Source organism: Parasteatoda tepidariorum, chromosome 1 (assembly GCF_043381705.1).
Source record: "Parasteatoda tepidariorum isolate YZ-2023 chromosome 1, CAS_Ptep_4.0, whole genome shotgun sequence".
Taxonomy (NCBI): Eukaryota; Metazoa; Arthropoda; class Arachnida; order Araneae; family Theridiidae; genus Parasteatoda; species Parasteatoda tepidariorum.
In genome coordinates this window covers 43,613,964-43,634,972 of record NC_092204.1, presented here as the reverse complement: position 1 = coordinate 43,634,972, position 21,009 = coordinate 43,613,964, and the positions used below count along the sequence as shown (strand labels likewise).

At 27.3% G+C, this 21,009-nt stretch overlaps 1 protein-coding gene across 3 annotated transcripts in view; it reads left to right on the top strand.

Annotated features, from left to right (window-relative positions):
- LOC107438748 (myocardin-related transcription factor A) overlaps nucleotides 1-19,258 on the top strand; it is a 45,670-nt gene extending 26,412 nt beyond the window's left edge. For 2 of the 3 annotated variants that reach the window (XM_016051103.3, XM_016051104.3), the window contains 11 exons: nucleotides 1,127-1,288; nucleotides 3,327-3,465; nucleotides 4,617-4,866; nucleotides 5,784-5,933; nucleotides 7,201-7,321; nucleotides 8,294-8,777; nucleotides 9,705-9,943; nucleotides 11,705-11,954; nucleotides 13,190-13,322; nucleotides 13,400-13,487; nucleotides 15,184-19,126. In XM_016051103.3, the coding sequence (XP_015906589.1) occupies nucleotides 1,127-1,288; nucleotides 3,327-3,465; nucleotides 4,617-4,866; nucleotides 5,784-5,933; nucleotides 7,201-7,321; nucleotides 8,294-8,777; nucleotides 9,705-9,943; nucleotides 11,705-11,954; nucleotides 13,190-13,322; nucleotides 13,400-13,487; nucleotides 15,184-15,758 (2,591 nt within the window). In that variant the 3' untranslated portion in view covers nucleotides 15,759-19,126. Of the gene's footprint in view, nucleotides 1-1,126; nucleotides 1,289-3,326; nucleotides 3,466-4,616; nucleotides 4,867-5,783; nucleotides 5,934-7,200; nucleotides 7,322-8,293; nucleotides 8,778-9,704; nucleotides 9,944-11,704; nucleotides 11,955-13,189; nucleotides 13,323-13,399; nucleotides 13,488-15,183 lie in introns of all 3 variants that reach the window. The other variant, XR_011636507.1, reaches the window with a different exon arrangement.
- The last annotated feature ends 1,751 nt before the right edge of the window (nucleotides 19,259-21,009 follow it).

Genomic DNA, 21,009 nt, shown 5'->3' with positions numbered 1-21,009 from the left:
TAAATATGTTGCTCATAAATTATGAAAAATTATGTTATGAACACAGTGCAATCTGGAAGATCATTTCAAGTAATTTCTATCTTGAAAAAAAAAGGCTAAATGTTTTAACAGCCAGAAATTAATAAAATGATGAAGTAAGGATTAAACAAAAATTAATAAGATTGAAATAAGGATCTAACTTTACACCAAATTCAGAGAAGCAAATATTGTGAAAACTAAAGGTATATCAATTAAAAAGGCTTGGACATATCTATATAATGATTTAAACACAATGAAAATAGGGGCATTTTGAAAATGTGAATGAAAAAGGAAAAGAGGTAGACGAAACACCAGATTGTACAGTTTAAAAAGCGTAACATGAAATTGGGGTCAACTGTTGGAAAACAAGTAGCAGATGATTTTTGATGGAAAAAACATAAGCACTTGATTTCATGAAATATTTTAGATTACCCAAAATGTTTTTTTCCTTATCTCTGAAGAACTTAAACTGCTTAAGAACTATTTCTTGAAGCTCCAATAAGAAAGATCATCTGAGGTATTGGAAAGAAAAGTTGCCTAAATTATCCATCATCCAATATCTGCACATAGATTGAAACAACCATAAATAAGATTCAAAAGATGATAAAACAGAAGATTTTCCGTAAAGCGTAAATCAAACAAAGAAGCAAATACATTGACATTGTTTGAAGTAATTGTTTTTTGGAAGTAAATACTTGTATAACTATTTTTAATATATCAGAACGATTGTTAGTTTGACTAAATTTTTTAAAATAGGATTTTGGGTACCCTAAATCATTGACATCACTAAATTTTTAGTGCTTGTAATATGAATGGCTCGTGATATGGATGTTTGATTGTGTTTCAATTTTTATTGTTCAAATGGGTTTAGTAAATATTTAATTTTTACATTATAGTTTAAAATTCATTTTTACATTGTTCATTAAGCTTTTCAAAAGATTTATGTAAGTTACATTTTTTTATTTCTATCTTCCTAGTATGTCAATGACTTAGTAGCTCAAAGTAAATTTTTTTGTAGCCTCTGCTATTTATGTTTTCAATAAAAATTATTGTACTTCAAAATTATTTTCATCATCACAAAACTTAACTTGAAATGCAAATCTTTCAGATACAAAAATTGATCCAAGTTTACAAGACAAACAGCGTCAGTTGAAGAAAGCTCGTCTGGCAGATGATCTGAATGATCGATTATCCCATCGCCCAGGACCATTAGAGCTAGTTAAAGGCAATATCTTACAAGCTGATGAAAAATTTGCACAGGCTGTGAAAGGTAATATACTTTTATTTTCTTAATTACTTTCATTTTGACTGAATAAGTTCTTATAGATTCTTAAAATCCTTAAAAATTTTTTTATTCTTAAAACTTTTTTTAAGGCTGGAATTTTTTCTTCTTCTTAAAAATAAGTGCTTAGCTTTCATTGAATTTTTTATTCAACATTCAGGTTTATAAAGTGTTTGGTAGAATTATTTATCTCTTTTATCTGAGTGTTATTTTGAAAAAAAAAAAGTGTGCATCGCAGATACCTATTAAAGAGTTAATATTTTTCAATAATGCACATTTTTGATTTGTCATTTACATTAACAGGAAAAAAAATAGCACATATTTTTCAAAGCACTGAAAAAAGTGCAACGATTATTGCCCTAATATTGGGGTGCACAATCTTTTTGAGTGAAGGGTCATGCCTATTTAATTATGATGGTGGCAAATATGATAATTTTTAAATAAACAGTGTTCTAACCACTAAATTGTTTTGATCTGTACACCTAATAATATATTTGCAGAAAACTAAATGCTTGTAATTATTAGAGTTCACTCAAAAGAAAAACTGATACTTTTTAAGAAAAGTGTTTTTTCTTCCTTTTTATGAATTAATTCATTGAAAAAACTGTCAAAAAGAATTGATAAAAAACTTGGATTTACCTGATAAAATCGACAAAAACAAAACAAAAAGGGATTTAAATATGTGGTTTGTATCTCGCCTGTCTTTATAATATCCGAGTAAAAATACAGGATTGTCAAAATCACATGAAAAAGCATTGCTATAACAGCCTTTTTAAAAAAAATTTATGATATTTAGATATGCAATGAAATCGACATATATAAAGCATGTCATAAAGTGATAAAATCATAATGAATATATCCGAATTTTATAAACCGTATGGAAGTAGGTATTTATAAATGCCAAAAAAAAAAAAGCGATCAAAATGTCACTAGAATTTCTGATAAAATCTACAGAAATAAAGTGAATCAAAAAGTGATTACTCAGACTTGAAATTTGCATATGATAGTATCATATTAAAAATATTTAGTTTTTTAAATTTGTGCGGAAATACGTAGCCTATAACCATTGAAAAAAGGATCGAGAAACAAAGACTTACAATAAAATCTGTATAAATTGAGCACATCAAAAACTAATTACTCAAGTATGATTCAAAATTTTTGAAATTTTTTTCTCACAAAATTTTTTTTCCGTTGTGTTTAGAATATCTGGTGGCACCCCTACGTAATATTATATACAACTCTCTTTTACGAACTTAATTAATTTTGCACGTTTTCTTTTATTATTACAGTTGAAACAATGTATTTCTTGGCATAAGTACTAGCAATGAAATAAGCCCTCTTCTATCAAACATCTACAATTAAAATGGCTTATCCACGAACTATTTTACTGACAAATTTGACACTCCACAAATTATTTTATTATGAAATAGGTCCCTCAGAATATTTTCAGTTCAAAAATGGATTTTTTCACAAAATTTGTTTTTAGGTAATTATGGATAATGAGGTCATTAATTCATAATTTTCAAACCACAACTCCTTGAAAGGACATGCTTTTTGTGTTTTTTTGCAAAAACAGGACTGAAAAATAAACTAGATTTTACACTGGCTTTTTATTAAAAAAACTTCTAGTGGATTTTTTGCAAATTCGTAAAGACAGGACATTTCACTATTCAAGAGCCACTTTCTTTTAAAAAACAAAATTAAAAAATTTACAATTTGTTTCTACAAAATAACAAAAACAAGACCTTATTTTCACAAATTTATGAATAAATTTTTCTCACTTTCACCCAAAACCGAAACTTTCACAAAAAGTCTTCATTGACGCATTTTTCAGTTGAAATATTGTATTTTTGTATACAGTTGGAAAAAAAAAACTGAGCTGCATACAGAAGAACTTAAACTATTACTCGTTTTTCTTATTTGTATTAACAGTATTCCTCAAACAAAATTAGCAGTTTTAAATTAATAATGTACCAAAAAATGTAACTCGTAAAGATTTTTTTTTCATGATTTATATGTTATTTAGAGGGACAAATCCAATTCAAGCGAACATGTGAAGGGCAAGCCTTAAGGCATCCAATGCCTTGTTTCACATTTGAAGATGACAGTGGGAGTGATGCAGCTTTATCTCCTCCACAGGACTTACTAGACCAATCTCTAAATAGGTAAGTTTCTCATTTTCAAAAATAAAAATTAAGATTAAAGTATCTTTTTAAATTAACAGGGTGTCCAGCAACAGGGGTAATGGAAAACATTGAATTATCAGGGAATTTTTTATTTCTGGAAATTTCAGAGAAATATCAGGAAATTTCTAAGATTTTTTAGTTAAACAGGGAAAAGTTTTTAAAAACAAGCGATTACTCATCAAGCGATCGATGCTTCAATCTGTGAGCAGCACTTCACTATGAACGACACTAACAAGTTTTCTCCCATATTTATTCCAAGTGGTCCTGAAGTTACAGATTGATTTTTCAGCAGTAATTCATCTTTTCAATCTCTCATTTTCTAAATATAACATATAAATGATATATTTAATACATTATATCAGCATCTGAATTTTTTTTAATGATGAAATTATAGACTTCATATATTTTGGGTTTCTTGAAAGCGATGTAAATTTTTGTGAAATACAATGCTCCTTTTTGTGGTGGATATTATTTTTTAGGGGGATATAATACCCTTTTTAAGATCTGGAATGAAACCAGTCTTATTTACAAGTACCGAGTGTCTTTTTTATAATATTAAACTGTTTATCAATATTTTTCGGTTTTACTCTGATTGATTATATATTTTGAATGATAAAGTATTTTTTATAAATAAAATTCAATATTAAGTTTCATATGCGCGATACAGGAAAAATCGTGAATTTACATGAAAAAGTCAAGGAATTTGAAAATTTTTTCTCACTGGGCACCCTGGTTAAAAATGTGTATTTTAGATAGTATTTAATAGTTATAATTTTTATTTAAAAGTTATAATTTCTGAACTAATGAATAATTTTTGAAATTAATGAATTAGTTTTCTATGAAAAATAATCTAACAGTTCCATGTCTTTTAAAGTAACTTATTTTTTTTTTGTATAAAAGTTATCTATCATTTTATACAAAAATGTTCTAAGTTATTTTTTATGTAAAATATAATTTTATTAAGAGTTTTAATTAAAAAAATCATGGTTTATTTTTATTATAGTTGTGGGAGAGGTTCTCCTTACTTATAATCATTTAATTCATAATTAATCTTTTTTGTTTTTTTAAATTGTATATGACACTATTTGTTATGAGTAATAATAATTAATCTCTGAAATATTTTCCCAAAGCATGCCTTCTGTGGAAACAATGGTTTTGTCACCATACCAAAATCAAGATTCACCTAGTAACAGTTTGGGAGAGTTGAGAATATCATCAGGAACACCTCCAACTTCTACACCTTCACCTGTCTCTAGTCAATCTGGAATTTCACTAACAAGTGAAATTGTACCTAAAGAAAATACAACTGTTGTACGCAGAAAAAAATCCAAACCAAAAGCTCAGCCTAAACCTCGTACTATTAAATTTCATGAATATAAGGTAAATGCATTTTTGTTTTTATATTTATTAACATTTTGTAAAAATATTTTATCGCAGTACTGCACCGTGAAAAGATTGTTTTATGAAATTTATTTTAACATTTTAAATAATCACACATTCTAACACTAAATAAATATTTTTCCAACAATTTATTTATTGTGATAAATTATCAATAGAAGGTTAATTATCACTTTAAACAAAGCTGGGAAGTCGATAGTTGAAATATTCAACTGAAACTTCAGTCTTTACAGTGAGCTTGACTCAATCTTGTAAATGTTTACTTCAAATTAAATTTTGCTATTTTTTATGTACAATTTATATATAATTTCATTCTATATTATGCTATGTCATTTAAAGAAATAAATTTTAGCAAACACATTAGTACAAAATATTAATATTGTTCTAAGCAATTGTTAGAAAAAAAGATAGATATCTATATCACACACTCACTTATATAACGTAAAACATAATAACTTATGACATTATATAACATATGATATAAAAATATCTCAGTACAAGAAAATAGTTGATTCATAAGCTCTATTTTTCAAGAATTTTCAAAAAACTCAAAAAGGTTCAAATGAAGTAAATTAGTTTTATATTGAGTTGTTTAAGTTTTAATTAATTGGAATCAAATCGTACCCACTGCGATTTTTGCAAAATAATCCTCAACTTTCACTCACCAGCTCTTCCATCAACTTGGTTTACATATATGTATTATGAGATTTTAGTAAATGTTATTGCGTTGATACAAAATAGATTGAACTGCTAAAAATATGAAATAAATTTATAGATTAAAATATTCTTCCGAAGTTTGAACAAAATTATTTAATTACGAAATTTTAAATTTTTTTTTGTTAATTATTATATTTATCACTGCAAAGTTAATTATATATATTTATTATGTCTATTTTCAGGGTCCCCCAAATGCACAGAAAAGTCAAGCTTCACTACTTGAATCTGAAACATCCTATGAACTTTTATTGCAACAGCAACAACTCTTTCTGCAGTGGCAACTTGAATGGCAGCAAAAATATCCTCACCAGATGATTCTTCCTGTTCCACAGGTATGAGTAACTACTTTGTTGCTTCATTTAATAAATTGATCACAGTATTCAACTATATACCGAGATCAATAATTTGATCACATTATTCTTTGACACTTTAACTAAGAAATTGTTTATAACATACCAAAATCAAAACTACTTACTATTTATAATGTATTACTATTAAATAATGATTTTTTTTTTTTTTTAGTTTGTTCTTAAGCCGATCGATTGCAAAAGTAGCTTAGATCTTTCTCTTTACCTGTTTTTAGTGACTTAATGTTTTCTTATGTTTCTTATGTTTTCTTAATGTTTTCTTGGTCGGCCTTTTCCATTTGTAGATAATGCGTTACTTATGATGTCTTTTTTTTTTTTTTTTTGTTATACAAGAGTATTTAAGTCTGAGATGAAGATTGTTCAATTGTATTCTTTCTTTTTGTTGTCTTTCTGTTACTCCGTTAGGGTGTAGTGTGCCTGTTTTTCATATTTTTTTTATGGAAACTTCAGTTCTTAATAAAAGTTAGTATTAATTCACATTCACGCGGCTATTTTACCTGCCTTTTTTACACTAAGCATGAACTAATCTGCAAAAATATAGAAAATTTAATTTGAATATTATTATTGTCTTTTTGTAAAAGATTCTCTGGTTTTTATAATTTCACTTTTTAACACTATATTTACCAAACATATATTTAAAGAGAAAAAAATCTGTTGCTCTCAGCCCAATTTGTTTTCATTGAGTTTTTTTTTTTTTTTTTTTTTTTTTTTTTTTTTTTTTTTTTTTTTTTTTTTNTTTTTTTCTTTTTACACAATTGAAGAAAACTAAGTTTCTGACAACTTTTAATGCTTTTCCTCAAAATTTACTGTAACAATTTCTTTTTTCAGTGCATGAAATTGATTTTGTTGTTTGTTACCATTTCCTTATGACTAGTATAACTGGTGGTTCAGAATAACAGGTATCAGCATGTTAAGTAGGATAAATGAAAAGTTGTGAAACATTTATAAAAAATATTGCTATTAATAATAAGTTATATATTTTTATACTAGCGAATACATTGTTCTGGAGGAGTAGAAATATTCTACCTATGTTAAATATGTATTGACTCTTTAAAAAAAAGTTATAAAATTTAATATTTGTACAATAAAACTTTTAACTGATAACTTTTTGAAGGTATTATGAATAAATTATGAATATTTTATGAATAAATTTGTATTTATTAGACTGTTATCTAATTATAAGTAAAATAATATCTTATTTCTCATAACATATTTAATTTTTTTATTTAAGCAACCTTCATCAGACCAATCGAAATCTGCCAATGTAAGTCAAAGTTCGCTCTTAGATAAGCAACTTGACTCCCCATCTTCACCTTCCCAGAATTCCATGAAACAGTTTGAAGATATGAAAGGTATATTACTTAAATAACTGTAGAAAAATTATAAAAACATAGTTCTTTTTTTTTGTTTATTCATGTTAACCATTTCTTTATATTAAAATGCAGCAAATTATTTTAACAAATTATTTATGCTTTTATTTCACAAAACTTTCTGGAGTTGAATTAAAATAACTGAAAATAAAATTTCTTTAAAAATATAATTAATTGGTTTCTGGAAAAACTTCATTTGTTGACACATCAATGTATTTAAAATCTTATTACAATTCAGCAGGGTTGCAAAAAACCCACCTACCCAGTAAAACCCACCTTTAAGTGGGTTTTTCTAAAATTAATTTCTTTTTTATCCTCTGTTATATTAAAGAGCTATTCTATTGAAATATATATGTAGTCTAGCCTAAAAAAATGAACCTATTGTGAAAAAAATAATAACTATCTGAAAAGAAAGACTGACAGTCACCTTGCTGGCTAGATTTGACTGTATGGCCATTGATTAGTCAGTGTCTTTGATTCGCTTTCTATGCAAAAAAAAAATTCCTCAAGTATTTTTTAAGATTTAAATATGAATAAAAAGTAATCCTGTGTTGAAATAAGTTTTAATTGTGTGATGTATGTGAGTACATATAACATTTTGTATCGTGATGTCAGAAGAAACTTTTTTTCAGGCTTTTGCACCAATTTATTTGTATTAATTATTAATTACCTATGTGTTAAGTCAATTCATAAAATTAAACTTAATTATTAATGTAAGCTTTTTTAAAATAAGGTACTTATACCTGCCCTCTCTTTCTAAAAAAACTCCAATAAAACATGAAAAACCCAGAAAAGCCCAATAAAACACAGAAAACCCCACCCGTGGGTTTTTGGCAACCCTGCAATAAAGCTTTGTCTCTTGTTTTTTTTTTCTTCTTTTTTTTTCAAATTATTTTATACTCTCTATACTGTAATAAGTGTTTAGTAATTTGTTTTTTTTCTTTTCCCAATTAGTTAATAGTTTGAAGGCAGAATTAAAAAAGAGAAATCTACCTGTATCAGGATCAAAAGTGCAGTTACTTGAGCGCCTGAAAAACCATTTAGAGCTAACAGCTAATGGAAATAAATCATCTGATAAGAACAATGTGAAAGTGGAAGCCACAACTGTGCCTATTAATGTAAATGGTATCATTTTAGATACATTACCAACGTTAGTAACTCAACCTGATGCGATGACATCTGTTGTAACCGTTGAGCCTATCAATAACAGGACTTCTCAAATTTCTGTGAAAGAGGAACCGACTCTTATGGTGTACAACACATTGCCAGTTCAAGGACAGTTAGTTGCATCGAGGCCATCCTCTGCAGCCCCAATGGATGTTGAAATCAATAATAGCTGTGATGCTATGGATTGTAGTGACGGGTCTAATATAATCAATGATGATATTGTGAAAAGACAACAGCAAAAAATCCTTCAACTACAAAGAGAACTACAAAGGTAGTTCTTATTATTGTTTAATGCTTTTTTTAGAGTACATTTTAGGGAAAGTATGATGTGTCGGAATTTGAATATTGAAATTGTATTTAATTTGTATTGAAGTTTATTATTGTGTTCAACCAGTTGTGACTTCATTGAAATGTTATATAACTAGCCTTTAATAAGTAGACTTCACACCAATATTTAATATTCCATTATTAGGATCGTGAATCTATGGCATCTGAGATGAGAAGTTTTCGAACTCTTTAAAAATTTAAATGTTTTTGTATATGAATTTTCTACAACCTTCAAAAATATTTTTTTTTAAAGTTAAATCATTATTTTGTTTTCTTAAATAAAATATTCACATTGAAGTTAATTTTCTTTTGGATCATTGATATTTTTTTCCTTTTTCGTGAATGTGGTACTTATATTACTGCAGCAGAAATTTTTTTATAAAAATATTTATTTTGTTAATCCCCAACTGCTGAGAAATTCTATTTTTATACATTAACAATTATTTTGTTGTAAATAATTTAATAACCCTGTACATTAGTATTGTTATAATTCAATCAAATAATATAAATTCTGTAGAACTGACAAAATAGAGCGTAAAAAACTTAGTTTTAGTACAAATAAAACTACAAAATATGATAAATCAAAGTAGATATTTAGCTGTTAACATAAAAGATTATTTTGCATTGAAATAGAAAGTTTTTAAATGTTAGTAGTTTTAAAATGTTATGCATACTAAAACATATCTATTGCTTTTTTATTTTAAATTTTTTTAGAAAGCTTAATTGTTTCGTTTAAAATGTTATTGTTATTCTTATCATCAAATTTTCTATATTCTGTTTAATTTTGCCGTAATCTGTCAGCATATTATTTTGTAGAAACATTAATTTAGTTTGAAATTAAGAAAATTAAAAATATTTTATCTTATTCAAGGTCTCAAATGCAGTTACAACAACAACAGTGGTTGCAACAGCAACAACAAGCACAAGCTCAGCAGCAGGCTCTGCTGGCATCTCACCCTGTTCCTATTGCACCTGCTCCTCCAGCAAATCAAATTCCTACTTTATCATTAGCATCGTTACCCCATCAAGGCAATGTTGACAAAGCTTTGAAACAATTACAACAACATATACATCAGAAAATACAACAACAACAGTTGATACAGCAAGCTGGTAAATTAAATTGCATTTTTCCAATTTATTTTTATTTGAAATATAGTTTATGAGTATCTTTTTCTTCTTATTGATTGTTCAATAGATTTTTTTACTGTATTTTAGGTTGGGGGGGGTTAATATAGAACCAAATTTTGTGTTTCTTAGCTTGAAGTTTTGTATGTTTATAATCTATATTGTCCTTTCTTATATTAATAGAAATCCTTCTTTTAATATGATATGATATGAATGTTTTTTTATTTTATTTATTTATTTATTATTTATTTTTTTTTGTTGCATTTTTACTTGCACGCTGCACTTTTGCAAATTGCTGTAATTTCTAACTATTAGTATAAAAAAACTTCATTAAATATTTTTTAATAGATTTAATAGATTTAAATTTTTACATGTAAAATCTCTCTGGTGTAGCCATAATTTTAAAAGAGAACGAAGAAAGAGAGTTCAGAACCTTAAGATAGAAAATGAAAATAAGTGGTAAAATGTTTAGACCTCTTAATGTTACTTTTCCTTTTTGTATTTCATTGGAACTAATTGTACTAATCAAAACATTTTCGCATACACCTAAAGAAGTCTTTTGCACATAGATTATTTTATGGAAAAAGTTTTTTTTACTTGTATAAGTAAAGCTTGTATAAGTTGACTACTTATGAGTAGTTGTTATTGGTTGTCCTCTTTGACAAATAGAGAACTTATAAAGGGGAAAGGAAAAAAATTTTCTGCCAGTTTAGTACTTGATTATTAAATTAGTTAAGTTACAAAATCAGTGAAATGAAGAAAAAAAATATGCAATCTAAGATGATATGAAACTTTTCCTATTTTATAATTCAAAATTTTCTACATTATTGGTCTCAATAACAAGTAATTAATAAAAATTATTTTTTCTATTAAGCTATCTGTTGATATGCTAGAAGTTTAATTTTATGCTTAGCTGTTTTTTTATTTTTTTTTTTTTATCATTATGATTAGTTCAAAAAATATAAGGAAAATGTTAAAAGTAAAAATAATGTTTAGAGTCCAAACTTTATTTAGCTCTCCTGACTGTATCTCTATTTTCTGATATTAATGATACAACATATTCAGATGTTATAGTGTGTCTTTTATAACTCCTCATGTTTGTCATCAAAAGAAATTCACATAAAAAGAAAGCTATGCGTCATAACATAGTGAGAACATATATAATTTCATAATTAGTTCAAAAAATATGGGGGAAATGTTTAGAGTAAAAATAATATATAGATTTCAAATTTGACTTCTCTCTCTTGACTGAACTGTTGAATCTCTTTTTTCCAATAGTAAAAATGTTTTAGCCCCTTATGTTTGTCATTAAAAACAAGATATGTATTGTATATAAGGATAAAGTATACAATTTGTAGTATTACTTCGTAAGGTATCTTAGATAGGCCTGTCAAACCATTAATTTCATAACTCTTTGTGAAATTATGATAATGCTGAGTTATTCCATTTATAAATTTTTGCTTACTTCCTTTAGAAGGAAAAAAAAAACTAGATTTATTAGTCAGTTTTGATGTGTAATTAATTGAAACTTATGACAATGAAGACATACTTTTTTCTTCAGTATGTTGACCTTAGTTAATTTTGTTAAATTAAACTTGGGGCTTTCTCTATATTTGCTTATAAAAGATTAATTTGAAAATAAAAAATTGACTGTAAAAGATTAATAATCATTGTAAGCGCCATGTATAAAATATAGCATATAGTGTATATGTGTGTTCATGTGTAAATAATAAATTTTTCTCATAGGAAAATATGCACCTGGTTCTGCTGCCAAATCTGCTATTGTTAAAGCAAATCTTGCTGCTCATATTCACAATCAGCAAGCAAATTCTATTCGTCTACCTAATGGAATAGATACTTTAAATCAACAAAATATCACCCAATATGCCAATTTGAAACCCATTGTATTGTGTCAAGCTCAAGCAGTGCCTCAGATTCTTGAGAAACCAAGAGCCAATTCTGTACCGAATGGATTAGCACAACAAAAATTGGTTTGGTATGTATCATATTTTTTCTCTCTTATGATTTTTTTCTTTCATTATTGTTAAAATTAAAAAATTGAAATCAAATGAATTATTTGTGAAGAATTCAAAAGATAATTAAATTTGATTGTATCTGAATCAGAAACGCCAACTTCTAGGTTCGCAAAATATTTTAAAAAACTGATAGAGAATTACAAACTAAAATTTGCAGATTGTCGACAACTTTTCGAGTTTTTATAAGGTTAAACATAGCTTAACTGTAACAAAGTGCTGTATCACATAAGCCTTTGAACTGTTTAGAACAGGGGTTTCCAACATACATGAGGACGAGGGCCGCTATTAAAAACACCAGTCAAATGGCGGGCTGCAACTTCATCGAAATTTTATATAGGACTCTTTTATGTTTGAAGGAACATTAAATATTACTGTCAGATTTTTATCAATTTGTACGGAACAAAAATATTGAATTATAAATTAAAATAACAAGTAGATTTTTAAAAATATTTAAGTGCATCTTAAAAAATTCTGGCTACTATAACTTTAATGTGCACCGATGTATTAAACAATTAATGTGCAACAGATGGGTAACACAATTGACACTCATTGGCCCCTGCAGCAGGGACCGAGGAAGTGTACTTGCATTTCAATGGAAACTTAATAAAATAAGAATTGTATTTTGCTTTTAAATATAAAGTTTATTTTAAATTTAAAAAACAAAATAACAAGCATTACAAATAATGTCATTATGTATCATTTTGAATCTTCTCTTAATCAGAAACTAAATTATATTCACAAAATGCAAAAAAAAATAAGAATAAATAATAATAAACAAGGACGACATACATGATTATTTTTGTATTTGAATAAATTTTTTGTTGGATGCAAAACTTGAGAAATAAGTTTTTTTGCTCCGTTGGCATGTTGAATTTCACAGAAACGAAGAAATTGGGGTTTTCTTTTCACGAAAGAAAAGTATTTTAAACCAACATAGATTTTTGCGAAAATTGTTCTCAGAAAAATGACAACTAGTATATTGTAGTTTGCGGCCCACAAAAATAAGCTTCTCGGGCCACCAGTTGGTAACCACTGATTTAGAAGAGTAAGAACCCTACAAATAAAATAGACTAAACCAAAGATCATATATTAAAGGACTACCACTTAAAAATATTTATCCGCCATCCGGAACAAGTTTGCATCTCTGCTGAATTAATATTTTTAATAATTAAAGTCAATGTTTAATTTTTTTCAGGTCTACATCTGTACCTAACTTTTCTAACCTTGTACCAAAAATGACCCTGAGAACTGTTGAGCCAAAACTTCTAATACAGAAAGCTCCTCCTGACTACAGTGAAGCTGTTAAACCTCAAAACAAAGTAAAACAGGTATGAAATATTTTCTGTTACTTTAGATTCAATGTTAACTAATTATTGGAAATTAATATTTAAACATTTTATTGCAGGAAAAGCAGTCTAACACAAAAAATCGCAAAAAATCTGTTAAAAGTCAAGAAGTGGATGATGTTCTAGGTGTACTAATAAAAAATGGAGGTACAGCATGCTTATAAATAGATTTTTTCATTCATTTATCCTTTTACATTGTTTCTATACTTATAATTTATTATCTCACTGAAATGCTCTTAAGCTTACATTGTAAGATATTCGTTTTCGTTTTAAATCTAGAGGATTATTAGGTAGTTTAAAAAAGGGAGGTAAGTGGAGTGGATAAAAGGATTTTTTCAAAATTGAAGTCCTCACAGTATTTTTTACCTCAGAAACCAACTAAAATACATGCTAAGCTTTCTAGAAAATATTTGCCTTGAAAAAAATTATTAATGAATAGAATTTAAAAATTTTTCTTTCATAATTATGTAAATGTCATATACTTAGCTTTCCTAACAGTCACAGGTAATTTATAGTCTTATTAAAATAATATTTATGTAGGTATTTAATTTTGATTATGTGATAGCTTTAAAAATATATTGGCACAATGCTGGACCAGAAAAAAAATCTATATAATTATAAAGTTATATTTATACACACTTTTAAACTGCTATAACCCTTACAGAACCAGGAAATATTTATTTTTAGATACATATATTTAATACATAGATTATAGCTCAACTATGTATTGTACTCTATAACGAAGTTTTCTTTATATTGGATATTTTATTTATGAAAAAAAATATATAATTTTTCTAATTTTCCAATACTGTTAAGCTGTTTTAAACAAAATCAAAACAAGTGTATTAATCTTAAATTGAAATTGTGAAAATCGTAAATTTATTATTAATAAAATTATTATTTGCAGAGTTTTAAAATCTTATGAGTTTGTGAACAAGATTTTATTATTTTTTTTCTTTCTTAATCTATATGCAACTTTTCTATGAACAAAATTAATTCGCTTCGACTATAGAATTTCCAGAGAGAGAAAAAGTACAATTTGAAAGATATACCTGATGTTTTTTCAGTTGGTATTGAATAAAGGGTTTTTGATATGACAGCTCTATCCATGGTTAATGTTAAAAACTATCATAGTACCAAAACATTCCCTCTCTGTACTCAACTTTACATGCAGTTGAATGGCTAGATAGAAAAAATGGCCTTGGTTCTAAATTTTTGAGGGCCGTGATAGCCCAGTGGTTAAAGAATTGGACTCCTGTTCCGGAGGGGTTGGGGCTCTATCCTCGACTCCGCTAAAACCCACTGAGTACATGTGATATATGTGCTTGTAAAATTCGTGGAGCGGAAAGTTCTGTGGTCTGTGACTGAGCAGTATCATGTGTACACGAATCTTGAGAAAAATTTTCTTCCCCTTCAGATCTATGTCTGAATGTAGAAAGTGGACTCTTAAATGGGATCTCCTCTACAGAGGGTTAAAATTGTGATGGCATGTTTTCAGATCATCCTCAGGAATGTTTCCCAGACTTTTGTCAATAAGCCTATTATGCAGCTCTAGTGCGATATAAATAAATTAGCTACCTACCTAAATTTTTGAAATTTTGAATTTTAATTGCTTGAGACAGTTTCAAAAGTTATTGGACATTTCAAAATATTAACATTTCATCAAAAAGAATTTTTTTTATTATAAAAAAGAACTTGTTACCTTTTTGCAGGATTCATTCATTTTGTAAAGTATTACTCAGAAAGCTACTAATCAATGATGTTCTAATAAAATTTTTACTTTGTACCACACTCTTCTAATCAATCATTTTCTTTATAAAAACTATATACTATTTTTTTGTAGAATTGCCACCAAGTGCTGCATTAGAACCTGTCACACCCACCACTCCAGAAACTCAAAAAAATGTTCCTTTGGGTCCTCCACTCTTCCCTACAATCATTGATGTAAAATCTGTTCGAGTTGAACCAGAATCATCAGAAGCAGAACAGAAAAGTACATCTTTACCTATCAAAATTGAAAATTATACTTCACAACAAGAAGGTGTGCCAAATCTTGTTTTTGATTTAAATGTTGATTTACAAGACCTGGGCATGATGGATCTTGGTGTCTTGGAAAATAACGATTCTCTCGATTCACCGACGCAGATGCCATTTTCTAAACCTGAATCATTGCATGAATCATTGCATCAACAACAATCAGTGCAAAATACTCTAAGTGGAGATGTCGATATGGATGTTGATATTAGTGAATGGTTGGATATGTTTACAAATAACAATACTGTTGCTAATTCCAATCAACCAAGAAGTGTTAGTTATAATAGTGATCCTTTACTATCTTCAATGGACAATGGTCAAGAAACTTTTGACATGTTCTCACTGGACAATGATTTTCGAACACCGTCAGATACTTTCTATTAAGCTTGGGGTTAAAGTGTGAAGAGATACCATGGCTGAAATTTGTGATAAGCTTCAATGTAAATTCAATCTAACAATATTCATAACTATTTTATGCTCAAGTTTTCTTTCTATTGTTTTTTTTTAATACTACTTTAATATATTTGATTTGATGGTGAATCGTTTTTTGAAATTTGATTTTAGGGTAAGTTTGATTCGCCGTATAAATTTTTTGTAAATGAATCTTTATGGTGATTATCAATTAAGGAATTTATTTTTTCTTATGTTGAATCCTTTATTAAATTTTCTAAACTTTTGATTTTTTTATAAATTGCCCTTTCTTGGGACTATGTGGTGGTATTAAAAGAAAAATCTGGAGCATAATTATGTTTATTAGACTCAAAAGGGCTAATATTGTAAAATATACTTTTTTTTTTAATCCTTTTGTGTTTTTACTTGCCAGTTTTTGTGAATAACATTAAGTTTTTTTTTATTTGTTTATTTAGGTTTAGCTACATATTTTTTTTACTGTATAGCATTGTATTATAGAATATTATAATTTGTGCTTCATTTTTATACCATTTCCTTCTTTTGAAAAAAATTATTATAAAAATGTTTGATCAGTTGAAACATATTTAAAAAAAATTTAAACACTTAATACTACCTGGTGATTAAAATAATTTATTTTGCATAATTTAACGATGCATGATATTGATTTAAAAATGATATTGATTTGAAAATGTTTTTATTGTTATCGATTTTTTTATTTATATTGTTTTTTTTAACTAATCTATACAACTTTATGAATTTAATAATTAAAATATTGTTTTCTTCAAATTTGTTAATTGAAATTTTTAACAACTGTTGGTTACATGTACATTCAGTAAAACCCCTCAGTGCTTATTTTCTCCTTTAACATCAATGTTGAAGGAGAAAACTCATTTATCCTACTAAAATGTCTGTTTAATTTTGTTTTAATTTGTGGTAAAAAAAAACTAATAAAATAGACCTCCAATTTTTTGTTTGGCTTTCATAAATATCAAAATTTACTTATTCATTATCCAGGTCTTTTCTTCAAAGTCCTCTAAAACATTAAACATTTAATACTTATCTAATGCAACTAAACATTAATGCATAACATCAAATAAGTTCATATGGGCACAGGGATATGTGTGCTACGAAATTGTAATTGGTGAGAAAACATATTATTTCTTACTACTGCTCCTATCCTTGCTCTTATTTTATCTTTTCTACTCATTTATGTTTTGTCTTTTGTGCTTTTCTAATACACACGTTAAATTAATTAAAAATATATAGAAATTAGATTACCAAAGCTCGCCACTGGTTTTCTGGTTTTTCTTTCTATCTTTGCCCTTATTTTAACAAATGGGTTTACATTAAGTTTTGCTTGTCATTCTTTTTTATCAGAGGCATACAATAATTTAATATATGCCACCTACATGGATGATAATCAAATTTGCTACCAAAGTTGTTTTTGCAAATCCAGTGAATTTATGATATACAAAAAGAGTATCTTTGATTATCTATTTGATTAGGGTATATTGGCTAACAATTTTGTAAAACCAATAAATCATATGTAAAAATTAATTATTTAGCCCATTTAGTTTTTCTTTATTAACTGACCTCAAATTGCTGAGTAGAATATTTATTTTCCTTTTTTTTCGATTGCTTTGTTGTTCGTAACCATTTTAAATGAACTTCTAACAGTTTAAGTAGAACTCAACTTAACCTGATCAGAATCAGTGAAAAGAGAATGAAACACTTTACCAAGCCCATGCACTCCGAGAGTGGACAAAGATAATTGCTTATGACCAGGCAATTTTCCCTGTTAATCCCAATTTTATTTAAAACTTCTTACAATATAATTACTGCAATTTAAATGCAGAAATTTGCAGTTTATTATCATTAATAGTTTCTAAATATATTGCAATAAAATGTTCTCAATATTTAAAAAAAAGGTTGTAAAAATGACCTAAAACATACAAAATTCCATTAAGCATTCCATCTTTTCCCTAGTCCATCAATTAACAAAACCCCCAGAGTTCTGTAATTCTCCATCCCAGTCTTCTTGAAGGAGTTTCACACAACTGTTTACATTTTTAAATAGCTCTGATCAAATTTAAAAAATAAAAATTCGGAACTGAACACGCATACTGTGAGATATTATTCAAAATTATAACGGATTACAACCGCCATCTACTGTTGTTAAAAAGTTGAAACAAAATTTTCCAGAATGAAATCATTCCTGGAGTTGGAAAGGCATGTCTTTTATGTGATACCAAGACCTGTGAAAAGATAATTGATACATAACGCAAACCTGTTCTTGGTCCTGAGCAGGTTTAGCATTTATGGGTTATTCATTAATCAACTAATCATTAAAATTGTCAACACCTGAATAATATAAGTTTTACTAGATTGTTCTTGAAATTTATGAATGAAATGTTATTGGGTGGTTATACTGAATGATTATTAATTAATTTTATTGCTTCTTTTTATAAAGGGGCAATAAATATTTGAGTATTTTTTATATTCCTATGTATCAATTTGAACTGTAAATAAGGCTTAATGATGGATTTGAATTAAAATAATCTAAACAGGTGCCAAACATTTTTGCTATTTGAAATTTCCTAAGGGTTTTATAACTTGAAAATAGTGCAAGCAGATATGTTGTTTTATTCTTTTCAAATGTATTAATACTTTCTGATTTTCTTTTGCTGTTTGTGTAACGGACATGAATGTGTGATGCCGTTTTTTCCACGGTGCTGCGAAGCATTTCATGAATATTTCAATCCATACACTTTAAGGTACATGTTTTTTTAATGGAAAGTTCATTAAAATCATATTCATCAAATTTAGTTGGCCTGCTGGTTAGAGACCAACACGTATACATCGTTAGTATGGCGGGCTTACCATTCCTCCTAATAATATGTTAAGAACGTAATAAGATTATAAAATGTTTTTTATGTTGATGTGTTGAAAGCCTGTTTATGTTATCGTTTAAGTGCATTTAGTTTTTGTTTAGTGATTTACGCTTTCTGTAAATTGGAGTTATTTTAGTTGTGATTAATATTTCAGTTACATGTATCTTTGTCTCCACCTTTGTGCCATTTTGGGAAAGGAACTTTTTAATTATTAGTTGGATGACTTTCCACTTTCTCTCTCTCTCTTTTTCCTTTAATAAAGATTCTGTTAACTTTTTAAGTTCATATGTTAGTTTACTAAAATATGAAAATATTGGTTAAATTTCGTCACTCTTTCTTGTGATTTGCAAGAGTAAAAAGTTATACCTATTTCCAAGATTTTTTTTTTAAAAAATAAAAACTATCCAATTTGTTAGAAAATAAGCATTTGCTAAATAGTTTTTTTTTTTTTTTGCAGTTAGTCATAATCTTTAAAACCTTAAAATAATTTTTATAGTTTTTAGTGTTGAAAAAATCTTGGACTTTTTATTTAGAACAGTTGTTTCGAGACAAAGGTGATTTAAAACATCAACACAAGAAAAAGAATTTAAAAATGAATAATTACAGTAAGCTTTCATTAATAATAACTAGTTTCAATGCAAAAAATGTAACAAAATGATAATCTTTAGATTCCAATTTTTTACAATAAAAGTTTATTTTTTGTTTATTTTTATTTTTGATTGTGAGAAATCTAATTTAATTTTATAAAAAAATCTTATCTGTCAAGTACTTAAAATGTTTTTACTGAACATAAAAAATCAAACAAACAAATTAAATCATTTGTACAGAACCTGAGAAATTGACAGATTTTAAAAACATGTTTCTGAGTTTATGGCATTTGAAGTTATATTTACGTTGTCATAAATAATTACCTGCATAACTTTGTTTATGTACATCATATTGACTTGAAATTTTGACTTAGTAATTTTGAATCAATATGATTTTAGATTGCACAATAAAAAGAAATGAATTTTTTTACCATTAGGTATAATCCCTTAACAGATTAGCAATGTTTCATAATAAATATTTCAAGTATGAAATTTATAGATTCAATTCATATTTATAGATTCAATTTTGTAACCTCAGTGGATGAAATTTAATTTCATTATACCCTGACATTTTTGTTTTATCAGTCTAACTATTGCACAGTAATTCTGCAGAGTTTGTGTATCATCATTGCAGTAGCATCTTTATTTTATTTTTATTTCAGCTGGATTAATGATCCAGCAACGATTTGTACAATGATCTTAACTGCTGAAGGTTGAAATTTTGTATGAAAACTGCTTGAATTGCAAAGGGTAAATAATGAGATAATCAGTCTCTTTGGAAAAAATAATATTAATTTCTGCATTATTCTCTTGTTAGAAAGAAGTTTTGACGGGATATTACCAAGAAATTCCAAAAATGCTTTAAAAATTAATAACAATGTTGAATACTTAGTAATCTCCAAATATATTTTTTTAATTATCTTTATTAAATAATAAAGGAAAGTATAAAAATAATTTGAACTATATTGTAGTTATCTTAAAAAGGATGCTAAGCCACAGGAGAAACCCGTCATCACAAATTCTCTTTTACCTCCTTAACTAATTTAAAGTGTACGAAAAATGAGTTCAAGCAAACCTAGAGTATGCCATGAAGTTTTAAATACTGAAAAGAAATTTTCAAAATGAAAACAAATTGTGAGAGGATCCTTAACTTAGGGTTACACAATTGACTTAGGGTTATATAATTCTCTTCCAATAATTTGTTTGCATTTTGAAATTTTACTTTAGCAATTAGGTATAATATAAAAAAAACACAACTACTTCCACTTAGTAGGAATAACATTTACCATGACGCAATGCTAAATTCTATGACACATAAATAAATGCTACTATCCACATAAATGCTACTATCCACATAAATCAATTATTAATCAAAAATCGAATATCAATTACTTTCCTTTATAATGCAATAAAATCTGGCGAGCAGCTATTTAAACGATCAAACACTTCGTTTGTTTATTTGTGGCTTGAAGTTAGGCTCGCAGAAAATGCCGTTCATGGGTTAAATTTAGTAGGAATAACACAACCTGTGACGTAGGCTATAGTATACCCAATTGAAACTACATGGCCCACACTAGGTTTGCTTGTACCCACTTTTTCAATACTTTAATTTTTGAATTAGCTATGGAGGTGAAAGAGAAATTTCTCATGCGGTATAGTGTTCTCTTAATCGGGAAATGGAAGTAATTGAAAAAGTTATTTGACTTTATTTTGCCATGATTCAATGACAGTATAAGAATAATATAT